Genomic DNA, 19160 nt, shown 5'->3' with positions numbered 1-19160 from the left:
TTTCTCAGTTGAGAAATACAATCATAAGATCTGTCAGAGATTTAAGTAGACTTTGACAGGAGCACATCTCGCTGTGAGACGTAAGCCTGCAGAACATAGCATGGCCATTATATTCTTGATGAATTCAGTAGAATTGCTTTATGATACTTGTGGGGAGAATTCAAAAGGCAAGCCCACAAGTGTCACATTCCTTTAAACACAAGTGGAAGCTGGTCACAGTCTCTAATTCATGTCCTCAAGATAAGAATCCAACCATCAACAGTGTGTTGGAGGGGCCAGTGTCTAAAAGAACAGGCACTCCCTATGTCTACTAACCTCCTACTGATGAGAGAGAGAGAGGAAAGAGAGAGAAAAAAATTCAAATGAATGAGAAAACAAATGAGCCTGGCACAATGCGGAGTCCTCCATGCTGTAGAAACATACTGTAGGTGGAGAGAGGGAAACAGAAAGACAGAGTCTGGCAGAAACCTTAGTTGCCCTTCATGCCTGTAAAGTGTCTACTGAACATGTGTGAACATATTTAATGTGGGTGTGCCCCATTGCTGCCAGATTGGGTCCATACGCCGTCTAAAATGATACCACTTTCTCTTAAAAGTGAACTCACCTAATGCCAGTTGTAATGCCTTTACATCGCCTCTCCATGAAAGGCTTTTTTGATGATTACAATAATGTGTAACAGCACAGTGGCTGCCACTGTTACCAGGCAGCATACTAATCAGTGTAATGAGATATTATACAATATTTTGTTGACCAAAGCAGAACCATGGTTATTGTTTCTGAGGGTTTGACCCCTGCCAGCAGCCAGAGGAAGTGTGTAGATAGATGTTTATACCTCACCATCTGGAGAGCAGATGGATCTGCATTAAAATCAGTGTTATTCTTTTTTTATATTATTTATTCACTGATGTTGTACATATGAAATGAAAACACTTACAGTGATAATACAGCATGTTCAGAAAGTCATGATATATTTCAATCGGCATGTATCATGCAGTAGGTAGGAACACAACAAAGTGCTACCTGCTTATTCCTCTGAGACTGGAGGGTGTGCTTATCTTTTTTTTTTTTGTTCGAAATAGAAACCAGTGTTTTCTCCACCCTGTAAACTGTAAAAGAGTTTTAGAATAAGAGGACAGACAGAGAGAGAATTTGGGGGAATAGAAAAAAGCAAAAGGAAAGCAAAGTGATTCAGATCAAATGTAGTGTGGTTCTTTAATGGAATATTGCACCAAGACAAGTGTCATTGCACCAAGATAAGAGTGTTGTGTTTACTGGAGTAACCCCTTGGTTTTAAGTGCTATTGTTAATATCATAATTGTAGTATTGCGGTGGCTTCCTGACAATGCCGTTGCTCCATTTCATTAAGGCATGTAATTGGAAGAATTCTGATAGGATGGGCACAAGTAGTTTAATTATACACTGCTGACTGTGTTTACAGAGTAATTATTCCATCCAAAATGGTGTTACATTTTGAAAAAGTTCTACTTCTATGGAGTCACAGCTTTTTCCAGGCCCTTGGTGCTGACAATTCATGCGGTGCTCTTTGCGTCAAAGACAAAAACATTTATTTCAGGACAGGTGTTGGTTCCCTAAATGAAGTAGCACAATAATTCTGACCATGTGGTTGGACATACACGGCATTGGCACCCACCATTGGCATTGGTTTTGAAATATTTCTAGTTCTGCAATTCTATCATTTTTAATGTGGTACTTCCTTTCCTGTCTTGTTTTACAGGATGGAGGACTCTAGTTTGTGTCTTGGTGTGTCATCAGCGGTGCCTGATGCTGATGCCCATCTGAGCAGTGCAGTCTTGAATGGCCGCTACCCCATAAGTCAAAAGCTTCACCAGCTAACTGCCCAGCTAGGACACGCCTTTCCCGACCTACACCGCCCACAACAGATCCCTGAAGAGAAAGCAGCCACGCCTTTAGACGAGAAGACCCATCACGCAGCCCTGGCTAGTCAACCTATCAGCAGTCAGATGGCCTTGCTCGCCAATCAGCTCAACCGAGACATTGACGCGGGGGCGCTAAGTGGGCTAAACGGACGAGTTGACCTGCAGCAGTTTCTCAATGGCCAGAACTTGGGCATCATGTCCCAGATGAATGATATTGAAGATGACGCCCGCAAGAATAGGAAGTATCCCTGTCCATTATGTGGCAAGCGCTTCCGTTTCAACAGCATCTTGTCGCTGCACATGCGCACACACACAGGAGAGAAGCCCTTCAAGTGCCCCTACTGTGACCACCGAGCTGCTCAAAAGGGCAACTTGAAGATCCACCTCCGCACCCATAAACTGGGTAATCTCGGTAAGGGCCGCGGCCGTGTCCGAGAGGAGAACAGGCTGCTGCATGAGCTGGAGGAGAGGGCCATCCTGAGGGACAAGCAGATGAGAGGGAGCGGCAGTCTCCTCCAGACAGCTCAAACACCCCATCTGGGTCTCAATAACAGCTCTAACACCCAGCAGCAGCAGCTAGGCTCAGCTTGTGGCCTCCTTCCTCCCTCTGGCCTCGCCACTCCAGACACAGTTTCCCAGCCTTCTTCTTCACCCAAGCCAGCTGGCACCCAGGATGAACAGTCCCTGAACCCAACTACAGGCTTCCGCTGTACCTTCTGCAAAGGGAAGTTCAAGAAGCGAGAGGAGCTGGACCGCCACATTCGCATTCTCCACAAGCCCTACAAATGTACTCTGTGTGAGTTTGCTGCCTCCCACGAAGAGGAGCTGATAAGTCACGTTGAAAAGGCCCACATCACAGCCGAGACCACGCAGGGCCAGGGTGGCGGTGGTTCTGGTGGCATGCAGATGGCCACCGAGTTCCGCTGCGATGTGTGCGGACAGGTGTTCAGCCAAGCTTGGTTCCTGAAGGGTCACATGCGCAAGCACAAGGACTCCTTTGAACACTGTTGCCAAATCTGTGGCCGTCGTTTCAAGGAACCCTGGTTCCTGAAGAACCATATGAAGGTACATCTCAACAAGCTGGCCATCAAGAGCAAGCCTCCCCAGCCCAGTGAGCAGGACATTGCTGCCGTCAATAGCATGAGCAATCTGGCTCAAGAAGCCCATGCTAACCTTTACTCACGCTACATCTCCTGTCTTCAGGGAGGCTTCCTTTCTCCAGACAAACAGGGCCTGAGTGAGCAGCACCAGATGTTGGCTAAAGCGGGGATAGCCATGAAGGAAAAAGAGATGTTAGGGAAGCTGCTGGGGCCAATGGCAGGAGGTATGGGCCATGGGCTGGGTGAAAACGAGAAGCGCTCACTCCTGGGTTGTCTAAACCTTGTGCCACCACTCAAGTCGAGCTGCATGGAGCGCCTCCAGGCAGCTGCGAAAGTGGCAGAGATGGATTCCCTCAGTAGCTACCAAGCCTGGCAGATAATGGCTCGTGGCATGGCTATGGACAGGGCCTTCATGCCTAAGGAGCAGCAGCAGCAGCAGCAGCACCAGCACCACATACCCCCAGGGCAAGAAGATGATATGGGTGGTGCTGGGGCCTTGGCTACTTTCTCAAAGGATAAACAAGACTACTCCTTGATTTCTTCCAATGATAGCTCCAAGCAGAAGCAGCTCTCAGAGGCCTTGCAGGGATCCAAGGCCTCTAGTGGAGCCATGATGTCCATGAAGGAGGATGGAAGAGGCTTTGACAGTCATCGTGACTTAATGTCTCACCATGGTAGTTCTGAGGCTCCTGGAGCCCTGGCTGGCTTGGGAAGCCCAAACATTGACTACAGCCTCTCCAGCCTCTCCGGTCTAAAGGAGAAGCCTTCAGAGTGCCCTGACTGTGGCCGGATCTTCAGAACCTACCATCAGATGGTTGTCCACTCCCGTATCCATGGCAAAGACAGGAGAGGCATCGAGGAAGTGCTCCAGCAACAGGGTCTGGATGAACGTCGTGGGTCAGCCAGTGACCCCGAGTCCCAGTCCATTAGCCGCTCGACCACTCCCGGTTCATCCAATGTGACAGAAGAGAGCGGAGCTGGAGGAGGACACTCCCAGACCGGAAGTGTCCAGGATGACAGCCCACATCCCTCCTCACCATCTTCAGGTAAGAGAAAAGTCAGAATGAATGGTAACAACTTGTATTATTTGGTCTGAATCTAAATTTTATTTCATGACATACACTAGGGAATTATGTTTCATTCATTCATTTGATTCGATTTCCACTAAGAAGCTCTTTAATTTTACAGCTAGGCCTATAAAAGTGTGTCAAATCCACCTCTTTAAAGGGGATGAAAATTAGCACAAATACCCTTCAAAGAATCAGAACTACACATTCTTTACATAACTTAGATACTTAAGTTATTGCTGTACATGGTAACATTTGTCCCCTGACACTTCTGTGTTGCTGCCACAATTCACATTAAGCCAAACACAAGACCCCAGAGAACACAATCCAGAAAGAGACCTGCTCCACCATTGCATCCACATTTTGCAGGTTAGCAGCCTAGATCCCTGTGGAACACTGAGTAAAGACTGGGAGCGTAGGGACGAACTCATTTTAACCACAGCGATTAATAAATGTCTTTAATAAACATGTTGGAGACAACCATACCCCCTCCCTTCTCCCTACCCGGCAAATACAGGCCGGCCGGGGCTAGATAAGTGTATGTTTAGTGGGATTAAGGGAGGCTCGTTGCTAATGATTACACAAGTTTTTAAAGGTAACTTTCGCTTGCTCCTCGGGGCACTATTCTGGCGTTAAGTACGTGCGTGGTAATTAGGTCACGACTATGCGATAATCAGTCGGTTTAAGCTAAACAAGACACTAATTAAAGCTATACATATAAAACAGGTCAAAAAAAAATTGGTGAACTTCATTTGCAAAAGCAAGGATGTGCTTTTAAGTCCTATGAGGAAAAAAATATAAATAAATATAAATATAAATCAGAGTGGCTTAGCTTAAGGCTGTAAGCAACTTAATTCCACCAGTGGAGACGAAATTGTTTATTTATTCACAGAGGCATAAAGTCCTTATCATGCCCGTGTAGTGTGATGGGTTTGAACATGGGATAGGCTATGTTTATTTTAATCTAAGAAATAATAACAGACAACCCCCCACCCCAATTAGGAATTAATGAAAATGAGAGTGAGATAAAAACCTATTTTCTTTATAGAGACTATTAAACATAACACTTTCTCAACAGGGTGGGGGTGTAGCGGATGTAATTATCTTCTGAATTTTAATGCTGGAAGTTTCTCTCTCCATCTGTCTCTCTCTCCCTCTCTCTGTATGTCTCTTTTGACTCAAGCACTTTGAATCTGATGGGTACAGCTTGTGGTGTTTCAACAGCTTCAGAAGTACTGTATTAACAATGAGTGTGCAGTATAAAAAAAAGTGAATTAAAATAATAATTGACAAATAAAACCAGTAGAATTTACCAGCAAATGCTAACAAAGCACAAATGAATGCATTAGATTTAGTTGAGTGGTTAAATCTCGCCCCCTAGTCATTATTTTTGGAGAAGGAGGGTAGGATTAAAGACAGAAATATAAGTAGAAAAATAAATGAAGATATGTGCTGGCAACTTTGCACAAAAAATGCCTGTTGGTTTCCACAAGGCCTTCCTGCTGTTTCTGCCTAACTGTTTGTTTGTATGTATTACAGGTAGTGTGTCGCACCCTTAGCCCAGTGATACACAGGAACCATTCAAACTCTCTGTCAGTCTGCCACTGTCCTATCTCAAAGGCTGTCCTTATATTGTTATTGCAGAGATTTGTGCCAAAACAGGATGTCGAACTGTAGCTAGCTGCTACAGAGCGTGGCAAAGCTGGAAAATAGATTTTGTAGAGAAGGGTAGAATAAAATGATTAGGCATGCACTGATCTGAATAAACTGGAATACGCTTTTTCAGAAAAAAAGTGAGAAGTAAACAGATTTGACATTAAAAATGTTAAATATGCTTGTTTTGCTACTTCCTGTTTTTTATTCAGAAGTAGTGAAACTTGTCTGTCTTCACAACTTACACAATGTGATTCACATTTGGAGCTCAGGGACTCTCAAATTAGAAGCTTTGATGTGTGAGAAAAAATGTGTCTGAGTCTCATGTGGAGAAAGGTGTCATGCTTCTCCTCTGTATGCATGTTTTGTTGTGTGTGTGTGTGTGTTTCTGCGTGTATGTGTGTGTGTGTGTGTGAGGGGGGGAGGGGGGGTTATGTGCTTTACAGTATGTGTGCATATCACTCTCTTCTGTTGTGAACAGGATGTGGCCACTGTACCATTGTCTTTATCTTAATATCTCACGTTTAAAAAAGAAGAGCATGAAATTCTCTCTAACTGTATGTTTGTGTGTGTGTGTGTGTGTGTGTGCGCACCTGCAAGCATGCGTCTGTCTACATGTGAGCCTGTGCCCCGCCACCTACCCACAGCAATTTTGAGTTAAACTTAAATTATAGTAATCAACAATAACATCTCAACTGTGAAAGAAGGTCAACTCCGCCGCTTTTGTCTTTGAGATGGCACTTGTTTAAAAGCAACGTGTGAAAAAAGGGAGAAGTGAGGAAGAAAAAGTGCTGAAAAACAAAGGCCTCTGTCAGAGATGTCCTTTAAAGACCTTCCTTCTTACAGGAAAGCTCAGAAGCTAACCTTGAGCATGCTTCTTATTCAGTAAAATTCTTTATTTTTTTCCCTCTTTTTTTAAAGAAAACAAAGAGGTAATTACATTTATGCCCATCACCATCTTTTTTTTTTTTTTTGTTTAGTTATCCTTGTACTGACTTCACTACATCGTTATTGTTCCCTGCGATGATCATGCCTCAAAGAAGCTGTGTTTAGAGAAAACACATTGCATATTGGGAAGGTTCAGCAACAGGTAGACCTGACGGGGGGAACGCAGCTCATCACATCTTAAATAGCCCAGTTCGCTGGAAAGCATTGCCTTTTTTGTGCCAGCTCTTACATGCCGTAACCCACCATTAAAAATCCTCATTTTGCACGAGAGCGTCTCCCCCATTCTGCAAATTGTAGCTGAATGTGTAAAAAATAGGCTTTGCTGCGCACATGTAAGGCCTAAAGCAGCAGAATTCCTCCTTACATGCACTTCCACAACCTTCCCACTACCCCTAAACCTCACTCCCACCTCTTGGCTCCGGGCTGTAAAAGACTCTATACACTCCCTCTGGCTCTCTCTTTCTCTCTCTCTCTCTCTCTTTCTCTCCAGAGAATCCCCCATGTCTACATTTTTTTTTCTTTAAGAGGAACAGCATTTTAACATGGTGAGGATTAGCCTGCATATCCCTGGTCTTTACCGTGGCTCAAACAAGCAGGCAAAATGCTTGCTTCATACAAATTGAAATTGGATTTGCCAACTTGACGCCTTAGGTTATAAAGCGTGGATATTCATCTAATTGCGACAGTACAATGGGGGCGTAATTACACATGCAGACAAACTGTTACAGTGTAATTACTGTGTCATTAAAACAGAAATATAGTAGACTTGAACAAGATCCATACGGCTATGAATATGCATGGTGACAAATCCAGTCTAACTAGCTATTATCAGCTAGTATTAGCCAGTGTGTTTTCAATACTGGCAATATTAAAGAGGAATACCTTTTAGGTTTTTTATCAGTATTATGAACATGTAATAAAGAATTAAAAAACCAGACATTTTTGGCCAAAACCGCAGCTTATTCATTGATAAAGTGTTCTGGATCCTGGTTCTGAACATTTTGAGAGAACTGTGTAAAGATGTATCTGTTAGCTGAACCGGGGGGTGTATACACACTGTACTTTCAAATGAGGTAGGATTTACATACATTTAGCCCCTTTTACACAGCCTGTTCAGGGCGGGAATGTTGCCCTTTATTTTGTCTTGCCGTTCTGTGTAAACAGTACAAACATGGAACATTTAAGCAACTTGGATATTTTTCCCTAATGCTGCAAATTCCATAAGAAATTAGCAACTAACTAATTAGTGACAATCAGACGTCAATCTGACATAATCTGATATGCAGTTGATTTTAGGCTTTTAGAGCCACTCAGGGTCTGGGGCCCCATGTCAACTGCCTGCTAGACTGCATACACCTAGCAATCACTTTGTGTATTCACATAGTCCTTTTTAAATGTTGCTACTGCTTCATACCCAACGTTAGCACTAACATCTTTTTACCTGCCAGTCTTGCGTTTACAAGACAAGAGGTTATAATACGTCCTCTCAGCAGTGCTACTTCTTCAGGGCAGCCTGGACGCTACAGTAACTTAGTATTGGACAATGACGAGATGGGCCGAGCAGACCGGGGCCAGTCAGTCGAAAATAAGAAGTAATAGAACAAGAAGGCTGCTTTCCACCTCTGGAGACAGCTCTTGGCGAGTAAAGGAATGAAGTTTGATACTCAACCCACATTTTTTCTAGACAAATAAAAAAGTTTAAAAATAAATAAATAAATAATAATAATAATATATATATATATATATACTGTATATATAAAGTAAATCTGGTGCTAGAGTGAACATAAAACAAACAAATGAACTTGCAGTCTGAAATCTCAGCGAATACACAGATCAGCTAGGAAGAGTAAAGCTAACCTGTTATTAGGTCTCTCAATATAAAAAGCCATAATAAATAACATATAGCTCCTTCCAGTATGCAACAGTGCTACTTCACTACCTCACACTGCAGCCAGCACTTTGAAATGAGGCCAGTCCTCTGTGAGTGTGTGCACCATAATATATGTGTGTAAAACTATGTGCATTAAAAAATAATGAATTATGTCTCTCTTTTTTTTTTTCCATTTCTCCACTCTGCATAAATTATTTTGTCTTTGTAATTGACATCCGTTCCTCTACTACCCCCCCACCCTACCCCTCACACTATTCTTCTTTTCTCTATAATCAGAGAACTCAATGGTTACAAAACCTGAGCTTTCTACCCCCCGCTCATTTGAAGGAGCCTGGCCTGTCATATCTGTATTTTTTATGTGTCACCAAACTTAAATAGACAGTCATTGTATTACAGGCACATTCATTCCCCGAGCTGTATTTTTGTACAGTAGGTCAGGACTCTGGTGTCTGGTAAATGATAAAAGTTCTATTCAAACGCACTAATTGTCAGTGTGCTGCGCTGATTGACATGTCTCGGATAAATGCAGACTTAGTATTTTTGTACACGCTTGCACAATATAAAAGGGCAATTTATTTCTCTGTTCTTCTTTCTCTTTTTCCTTGCACAGTTCATTTGATTTCTTTTTTCCTTCCTTGCTCTCTCTCTTTCTCTCTCCTACCCCGTCTCTCAGACTCAATTTGTAAATATTACCCATGGTGGGAATTAGCCCAGGCTTTTTAGATATTTTAAAATTCCAATTGTATTCCGACGAGTGTGTTTGAACGAGGGGAAGGACTGCAAGACTCGGTTTGCTCCTCAGTATTCCTGGGTGGCTATCAGTGGCTAGTCTTGTTCTTATGAAACATTTATCAGCCCGTTTTATGTCTTAATGATCACGTTAGGATTCCCCATTTGGTTATGAAGCCGGGACAGAAAGAAGAAGAAATAGAAGAAGAAGAAAAGACTGTTGAGAGAGCGGATGAGAGGTGAAGAAAAAAATGACACGGGCAATCCAGAAGGGAGAGACTGAGTCGAGTGAGATGACAGGGCATCACATTCCTCAGTAAACAGCATCACATTATGCCATCCACTCTTTTCAACTCCAAATCTTTGCCAAAACATAGCGTACCTTTCTCCTAGAACAAGATTCCTTGGCTCTCTCTCACACACACACACACACACACACACACACACACACACACACACACACACACACACACACACACACACTCACGCACACCTCCTCCCTCTTCTTCTGTCTTCCCCCCGTTTCTGTTTTATGTTTTTATAATTAAAACATAATATTTATCTTTCCATAACAGAAGGCTGCCTTACTCCGTCAGGTAGACTGTTTGCATATTAATATTCTTAATACATCAACAAGCTATCTTCTCCGGTGTCATTGCTGAAACTGAGCAAAAAATAGAGGAAAGACACGTCGACTCGCAAAATGCAGGAGGAAGAGGAAGACGAAGAGGAGACGTGTAAGAGTAGTTTTTAAAATGCAGCAGGAACTTCACTTTGAACGCGCAGGAGAAAGAGAAAAAAGCGAGAGTGAAAGAAAGACATGAATTAACATCACAGTCACAACTTGTACTCAGTGTTGAGCGTGTTTACCGAGCCTCAACCTGAGGATGCACATAAAAATGCACAGATTCAGACTCAGCAGGCAGGTTTGTCACTCCTTCAGTCAAAACTACACTGGCATAAAAAAAAAAAAAAAAGTTTCCCTTCCTTTGATTGTTTATGTGTGTGTGCTTAACAGAGGGAGGGTGGGAGGGAGGGAGGGAGGGAGGGCGAAGCTGAATGAGGGCGAACGCCAAGTTCCCTTTTCTCTGTCTGGTGACAGCTGTCTGACTCCGTCAATGTGGGATTCCTGTGAAATGAGGCAGGGTTCTCGGTCAAGGAATGCAAATGGGCAGCGCTGGATGGTGGGTAGACTAGGACCCGGCGCGGTGGGGGTGTGAAGTGGATGGGGAGGTGGGTGGGGGTCTTTGTTTGAACAAGTTAACTTGGGCATGATTGAGGTTTCTCCTGTAAGTGAAAGAGCAAGAGAATACATTGACCTTTGCCTCATTAAAAATGGAAGCCAGGCATGTGATACCATGACTAGGGAATCTCTTGCTTGCTCTTTTTTATTCCTTCTCTCATGATCCCCCGCTTTTCTGCTTCTCTTCTCTTCTTCCTTGCTCTGTCATTCTCTAATTTTGCCACACACCCACCCCCACCCACCCCAGCCCCCCACCCCCCCCGCCAATCTCTTCCTCTTAACCCCATTGACAGGTCACATAAAAAGCCTTTTGTGTCAACATCAGGGTGCTGACATGAGAGCAGAGAGCGACATGAAAAATGTGCTTTTTTTTCTTAGTTGTAGCTATCTCCTCATCACAAAAGACAGAGAGAGAGAGAGAGAGAGAGAGAGAAGGAGGAGTGAGAGAAAGTAGGGAGAGGGAGAAGAGGGAAAAAAAAAAGGGAGAGGCAAAAAAAAAAGTGAGGGAGGAATTAAGTCCAGGGATTAAGATCTCTAGCTCTGGTTTTTTTTTCACTCTCTCACCCTGCCACTTTCCAATTGTTCTTAAAATATTTGGCAATGTCAATTAGTAAGTGAGCAGAGCTAGCTGATGAACACAATTTTCCAGGCGACTGAGCACCCTATTGTTGTGGAGCGAACAGCAGATTTCTGAGGTCATTATCATTCCCTGTTAGCCGTGCCCAGCTGCTCTCCTCTTGGCTCCAGCCATCTCCGCTCCCTCTCTCCTTGTTCCTCTTATACATCTCTCCTCTCCTCTCTTCTCCTCTTCTCTCCTCTCCTTTCCTTTATTCTCCTCTCCTCTCCTCTCCTCTCCTCTCCTCTTCCCCCTTCTTTCCTTCCTTCCCTCCTTACACCATGTTCACCAGTTCAGGGCTGGTTGATAGCAAGGCAGCAACAGGGGGCCTTTCAACAAGGGGAGGGATGGGAGGAGCTATGCTGGTGGAAAGAAAGGAGGAGAGAGTGAGATGAATATAGCGCAAGAGTGGTGGTGGTGTGTGTGAGTGTGTGTGTGTGTGTGTGTGGGGGGGGGGTACAGTAAAGGCAAATGAGTGAGAGGAGGATGAAGCAAGGGAGAAGAAGAAGGAAAAGAAAACAGAGAAGGGCATGGAGGCCAGCAGATCAGGTGGCGACTGAACACAAGGGGGATGTAAAGAGTAAAAGAGGAGGGGAGGATAGAGAGAAAAAGAGAGGGGGATTACAGTTTGGACATGTAGTCTGAGAGATGGTGTCTTTGAAAGTGGAGAAGCATAAAGGGAGGATCAGCCTTCCAGGAAAAAAAAAACAACAAAAAAAGAAAACTGACACTACTGACACTTCACATGACATGTATCAAACCTACCTGTGTGTTTATGGCAACATGTTAAACATGCATTTTATCATATTGTGCAGCACTTAGTGTAAACTGATGGTTTTGTGATGCGAGTGCAGAGAGAGGTCGGAATAAACAGAGTTATTCTTCAAAGACAGACGTTGTTGTCTGGAGTGACCTCGATTAAAAACATCATATATTCTGCACTTAGAGCTACATTCATTCAAGAAAAATGCATATTGTGTGCACATCGCTGTACTTTACAGTGCAGTGAGCATGGTACAGATGAGGTATAAGATTAAAAACTAAACAAAAAAAAACAAAAAGAAAGAAAGAAAACACCTGCCTGCTGTTACACTTTTATGTGAAAGAATGGAGTTTTCTTTCATTTGGCACAAAGCATCCAGGTATCTGCATCTAAACATCCAAAGGAGTCTTTCTTTTTTTTTCTGCTTAAGAAATGATGAAAGATCCCTTTGAGTCAAAGTACAAAAAGAGAGAGAGAAAAAAAAGGGAAATAAAAAATCCCAGACTTTTTTGTACTTGCCAGTTGTACATCTTAATGTGTTCCCAGAGGCCTTTTCACCCTCCTCCTCTTCCTCCTCCTCTTCTCTCTTCCACCTTATTGCAACCCCCACCACCACCACCACCACCACTACCTCTCCTCTCACCCATGGGTGCCCTCCCTCCTTCCTCTCCGCGCGCTGTCATGTATACGACAGCAGATTTACACATCTCGGAAAGCAGAAAACTTGTATTTTTCATCCTTTGTCATTGTTTATTAAAACATTTATTAAAAAGCGTACCCCCACCACCAATGAAGAAGTTACTGTTGAAGCTAACTACGCTCGTAAATCTAGCTGTAAGGAGCTAAAATCATTGAACAGAGCGGCAGGATTCGGTCATGACTCTTTATGCTCACTTCCACCTCCTGTTTGTATTGTTTCTCTTGTCCAACCTGTAGAAAGTTAACACTGGTTGGTAGTTGGTGTGTGGGTTCTTCTCAGCAAGTGTGTGCATGTGTGCGTGTGTGTGTGTGTGTGTGTGTGTGTGTGCATGCGCGCGCATGTGTGTGTGTGTGAGACAGAGAGAGAGAGAGGAAGAGGAAGATAGAGAGAGAGAGAGAGAGAGAGAGTGAAAAAGGGTGAGCAGCATCAAAGCGTTGCTCTCAGCTGCAGCTGCCAAGCTTCCTCGTCCCCAGTTAGCAGCCATCCAGCTGTCAGGCTGCGCGAAGAGGAAGAGAGGGGGGGAAATCTCTCACCAGCCATATGGTCCCCAGTTCTGTCGGAGACACTCCACGCTCCGTGGGCAAATGGCAAACTCATATATCTAATCAACACTCTTAATATCCAGACCTGAGACCAGGGATATTTTCAGAGTCTTGCCTTTCAACAACACGGCTAAAGGGAGTGCACGGGATATGACCGGGCACTTAGAGTACGTACTCGTGGTGTCATGTAAGCTTTGCTCAGCAACCGCACACAGGTTACAGGGGAGTACTGTGTGTGTGTGTGTGTGTGTGTGTGTGTGTGTGTTTGTGGAAAGGCGTGTTTACATAGATCTTAAAAGATACTGCTGGCATCATTCTGTATTTTACTTATTGTCTTGTGGAAAGATGAAGATCAGCACTGTATTAATCTTCCGGATACATAACTCTAATCTGCGTAAAAAAAAGGCCATAAATATTGTTTCATTAAAGATTTGTCTAAAACAGCTGGGTACTGTAGTTTTTTATCAACCATTACTCAAACGGGAGTGAGTGGTGTATTTAGATTCAGCCGCTGGAGATATACATATTTTGGTGGACTAGTGTGTGTTCATGGCAGTCGGCAGGGTGGAACGGCATTGAACCACTTCATAGTTTTTGGCTGGCATTCTTTCTTTTTCTTTTTCTGTTTCATCTTTGGAATTGTTTCTCTGTTCTGTTGGGCTGTAAGTTGTTCTGCATTTTTGCCAATAAATAAAAAAAAAATCCTCTGGTTCACCAATTGTGTTTCTAACCAATGACTTCAGCTGCCTCTGAAAGGCCATCAGTGCCCAAAAACTAAAGAGAACACCTACATCTTCATTAGTCTTTTGGACTTATTAAAGGTCCCAGATTTTCTTTTTCTCCTGTGTTTTATTTGAAGTGTTGATCCATACGAAGATTTATTTGTGGTTTTAAGAACCAAAAACTATCTCAATGTAGTTTTACATCTCCTCTCTCAGGCTTCTCTCTGGAGCTCTAGTGACAACAGGTCAGTGAGCCAATCAGAAGAGAGGAGGCTCTAAGCCTCTCTTCTGACTGGCTGACTATTTTCTGAGTGATCCACTAAAATACAGAAGATTTCAGGTAAAGAGAAACCAAATCCTGCAAGGCTGGATGGTGGGTCCAGATGGGTCCGCTGAGAGTGATGACTGCTTTGTTGTGACATCACAAAGTTCCAGAAGTTGTGACAGCTTGTTTTAAGGCTCAGTTTCTGAATACAGACTGTGTGCATTTCTCTATGGACTGAGCACTTTCACAGTATTAATATAGAACTTAGACCTGCTTTATAATCAAAAATGGAATGGAAATCTCACTTTCTACAATATGGGACCTTTAAAGTAAGTTTGTCCTTTTCAATAGAGATTCAGTAGTGAAGGGTTGTTACTTCAAACTTTTCTTTGGTGTCACTTTCCGCAGTTCCTGAATTTAATTCCAGGATCTTGTGGCCATTAGCAGTTACAATGCCCATGTTCGTGGTCATGAAGGGACACGTCACCCAGTGCAACCCTGTGGCTCATTGTAGTGTTCTTAATAGTTTTTGGACAACAATGGAGCTTTATGGCACAGGGAAATAAGATATATCCGGCTTTCAGTGCTCAGACAATACCTGTTAGGAGGATAAATTCATTATTGTTGTTCTTTTTTTTCATGGCATTTGTTAACAATAAGAAAAATACAATGACATGTTTTTTAGCGATACAACTATTGATTGAAGGTTGACATTACAGCACATAGACTTTCCCAAACCAAGCAAACTTTCTAGACACTTTTCTTGGTCTTCTTCCATCTGAAACATTATCATGACAGTAATATTTGCAATGGATCGACTTGAACCCTTGGTTTTAGTTCAGCAGAAGCTGTTAGCTTTAGCATAGCTAACCCCAGAGAGAATGGCCTGGAATATGGCTTTGTGTTGTATCTTTTAGCGGGATGCTACACCTGCTCGTCTAATCCCGGCAGGCCTCTCCGCCTCTAGTCTCTCCAGCTGCAGAGTAACGGGTGCCTTATGGCACGGCAAAGCCGAACTGAATCATGGGGAGGTTTGTCGGTATTACAGCGACATGGCTGTGTAAAGCTTGGAAACAACCGTCACCCCCCCCCTCCTCCTCCTTGTTGGGAGTGAAGAGCACAAATCCCTCCCCAGTTTCTTTTCAGCAAACACTTGTTAGTGTATGGATGGAGCATGTAGCCTCGGACTGGAGGTGGCAGAGCAAGATAGACAGAGACAAAGAGAGAGGGGGAGAAAGTGAGTGACGTGGAGGAAGAGAGACAGCGGTGAAAAGAATAAGGGGAGAGAGATTTAAATAGAAATCAAGAGATATGGACGTGGGTGGCTGGGGGAAGAGAAGAGGGGAAGAAGGGGAGTGATCCGAATCCCACAAATCTTTGCTCAACCCAACAACCTGAAGCAGAGACCATTAAAAGGAGGGAGAGCTGGGTGAGATAGCAGCCTAGATGGATATGGTGGCAGCAATGGTTTGGAGGGATGGTAACTTTAATGGCCCCACTGGGTTTTTAATGAGTGTTGTGCCCCAAACAAAACGAGCTAATTAGTGTTATCATCCATACATCAGACCCTACACACACCCATTCGTTCTTAGGCAGACACATACACTCTGCTGTACACACTCAAAAAAGCCTGCTCAAACAATCCTAAGCTTTTTTTTTTTTTTTTTATTCCACCTATATTCTTTTACTTTAAATGCATTTAATAAAATTAACTTCGCTCTCTCATCAAAGGACAAAATGTAACCATCACTCCTTTTCTGATTTTCTCACCCTATGTGGTCGCACTCTCATACAGAGCTGTTTCATTCTGCCACACACACGCAAACACACACACACACACACACACATTCAGACGAGGAGGCCGTGCCCTGTTTGTGAGCGGAGCGATTATGTCCACACTGGTTTAAAAGCAGGATAACATTGCCATGAATGGGAGTTTGGAAAAAACAGGAAAAAAAAAAGAAAAGCTTCAAGCCAATATCCCGGCATTTGGACACAAGCCGCTGTTACCTGCCTGTAAGCCACGTGTTTGTCACGCCATCGCCTGTGGTTGACCACACCACCACCCCCCTTCACCCTTCCACCCCCCCCCCACCCCCCCCCCCCACTTTATTTCTCTTGCTCTAAGCCTATTATAAAATCAATAAACAATTGAGCTTTTTTCCAGTGCTTTTAAATCTTTTTCTCCTCTATATATCCTCTGAGATGAAGGGGAGGCATGCAGGCGGTGGCAGTGAGGAGTGTGTGTGTGTGTGTGTGTATGTGTGTTTGTGTGTGTGAGGAGGGGTGTGAGTGTGGGTTTAAAGGAAAAAAGGAGAAAGAAAAACAGCTTTGTAACCCCTTCCTTTCACACTCTTGAAGTCAAGTGAGCTTTTCACCAACCGGTGTCTAAGTTATTATCCATTTTTGTTTATTCCAGGAGTGAGCTTCTTAGACTTAAACACAGTCATCAGAGAGGCCACTTCTGCTGCACATAGAGTGTGCACTTTTCTTTAACTAAAGCAAAAAGACTACAGACAAGTAAATGATGGACGCAGCGTGTCGTCGGCGTAACTCAGGAGCCAACTAAAACATTTAGATTTGCCTTTTGTAGTTTGACCTGACGCTGCCAGGCAAGGTTCAAAGTTTCCAACTGCACTTTCATCTACTTCTGTCACATCTCTTTATATCACTTTTCAAGTTTGCGTGGTTATAGAAAGCACACGGGAATGATTGAGGGATTTTTAATTGTCACATTCTCGAAATGTAATAACCCTTGAGTTGATAAAAATCAACAAACACCAACTCTGACAGCTGATTTTCAAATTAGGCATCAGAAAATGTGGCGTTTACAGATTTTAATTCCCTCTGTCAGTTTCAACTCATGTTTCAAACTCAGGAGCGCAGAGATGTCAATATAAACTTTTTATTCCACCAGTCGCGCAGAAGTTGGAAATTACGATCCACAAACATACGCGCTGGAACACTCACATACACACACACACACACACACACACACACACACACGCTCTCACTTTGTTTACTCCTCGAGTCTTCTTGGAGTGCAGATACAGTAATTATCAGTGATCAAAAACAGCACAGGTTTTTCTGCTGATGTTTTTGATGTATTCATGATATTGTGTCGCCACATCATTTATCACACAGAAAGAAAGCAATTTGTGGGAAATAAGCTTTTCCGAACATACTTGAGCAGATCCTTTGTAGACAGGATACATTATATTCTAGCGATTGTACCTAAAAGTGATGCTGCAGATGATGACGGACCCGCCCTGCACCAATTCGACATTTTGTTTTTTTTATGTGATAATAAAATACTGCAAACACACATTGAAATCAGCCTTTCTTCATCGTCAAAAATTAACAGTAATGGTGGCATGTGCAAAGGTTTAAACACTCTTCTTAGCCAGTACTTGGGCAGTTGATTTTGGAATTTACACTTTTTCCTGTGTCAGCTCCTGCAGCTCCTTTGCAGTCATATGAGGGTTTTGCTTTGCCTCAGAAAGTCTTGGTCATCCAGATCTGGTCTTGCCTTGACTTCTGCTTAAACTACCTTTTTTTCTTTTTTCAATGACATTTCAGAAAGTGGGAAAATTCAAGCTTGGGGCACTTTGATATCTTTTTATAGCGTCCCCTGCTTCCTATAAGCATCTGTTAGCTTCGTTCTCAGATCCTCAGTCAGATGCTTAGAGAAGGTCATGGTTGTTGAGTGTCACCACAAGGTTTGAAGAGTCTGAGAAATGATCACCTCTGGAGACTGTTATCAGCTGACAATAACTAATGACACTTCTTGACCTGCCTTGTAAATCCTAATGAGTCAATTAAGGCCTAAGGAGTTAATGGAAATCTGAAACTTTTTTTACATTCAACTATTACTGTTTATTTTTTTCTATTCTTTCTTTTTTTTGGAGATTCATGAAATAAAGAGTAGCATTATATTAACATTTGCTTGCTACAGGGTTTGTATTAGCTTCTTTTCACTTCAAAAATCAACAAAATATGTAATTTGCCCAGGGATGCCAAAACTTTTGCATAAAACATCATCGTTACAGCGAAGCTTTATTAACACAGAGTTAGATAATGCAGAGATTTCAAGCATTCTCTCTCAGCTCGTTGTGTTCTCGGCATCGGGCTTACACTGATGCACCATGCCTGCTGTACACAGTCCAGTGGCCGGACTTTTGACTGCAACAGATTTCACCAAGCTGTTGATTACATCATCTTGGACTTTATTCTTCTAGCTAGCCTCCATCTTGGCTGACCCGCCCCTCAACATGCCTGCTATTGGCTGACCCGCCCCCATCCCCACGCCCACGGCCACTGCCACCACCAACCATACTACCACCACCACCCAACCCAACCCCACCCCTGCCTGTCTTCAGCCAAGCCTTGATTGGATGACTCAAAAGATCTCTGGAAGGCTTTTATCAGGATGGTGTAAATGAGTATAGATGTGGACTATCATGGTCAATCGTCCACGATTTCCTTGGCTGCCACTTGGTCTTCGGAGACAGGGCCCACAATGCACCCACAGAGCGTCGATGCTGGACGAGCGTTTTGGCTGGCTCGGCTTTGTCCCCGACAGAAACCCTGTGTGGGCCACTGGTGGTGACTGCGCTTCAGGCAGCATGGTGTGGCCATGTGTGTCACATCCCCCCTTGTCATCCCACCAGACGGAGGGCTGTATCATGGCTATCGTCCTGTCACACTTGGATGATGCTTCTTCGCCTCAGAGTTTGACAGTGACTTGCCTTAGTGACAATTACCATCAGAACCAGCTTTCTTATCCACCTGGTTCAAAAGGTCTGTGTGCTGGAGATTGGCAGGCGTTTAATTTTCCCTCTCTCACTGCTGTCATGCTGTGCTATTCATTTCAGTGCTCTGTTTGTGTTTCTATCTGCTCTTCTTTCATTATGCCATGTTAACCATTCAGTCCTTTTCACATCATGATACCTCTATGCATGTAGCCATTCCTGTGCTGATAGCAGGAAACGTCGGTGCCCGTTTTCAGGGCCTCTTGCCACTG

General features: G+C 43.5%; 1 protein-coding gene across 7 annotated transcripts in view; it reads left to right on the top strand.

Annotated features, from left to right (window-relative positions):
• Window positions 1–19160, top strand: part of znf536 (zinc finger protein 536) — a 278944-nt gene that overhangs the window by 158352 nt on the left and 101432 nt on the right. For all 7 annotated transcript variants that reach the window (XM_056404930.1, XM_056405098.1, XM_056404841.1 and 4 more), the window contains one exon: window positions 1736–4044. In XM_056404930.1, coding sequence (XP_056260905.1) covers window positions 1737–4044 — 2308 coding nt within the window. In that variant the 5' untranslated portion in view covers window position 1736. The remainder of the gene's footprint in view (window positions 1–1735; window positions 4045–19160) is intronic.

This window comes from Seriola aureovittata, chromosome 1 (assembly GCF_021018895.1).
Source record: "Seriola aureovittata isolate HTS-2021-v1 ecotype China chromosome 1, ASM2101889v1, whole genome shotgun sequence".
Classification (NCBI taxonomy): domain Eukaryota; kingdom Metazoa; phylum Chordata; class Actinopteri; order Carangiformes; family Carangidae; genus Seriola; species Seriola aureovittata.
Note: the sequence above shows the minus strand (reverse complement) of the source record. Positions and strands in the feature narration are given on the sequence as shown.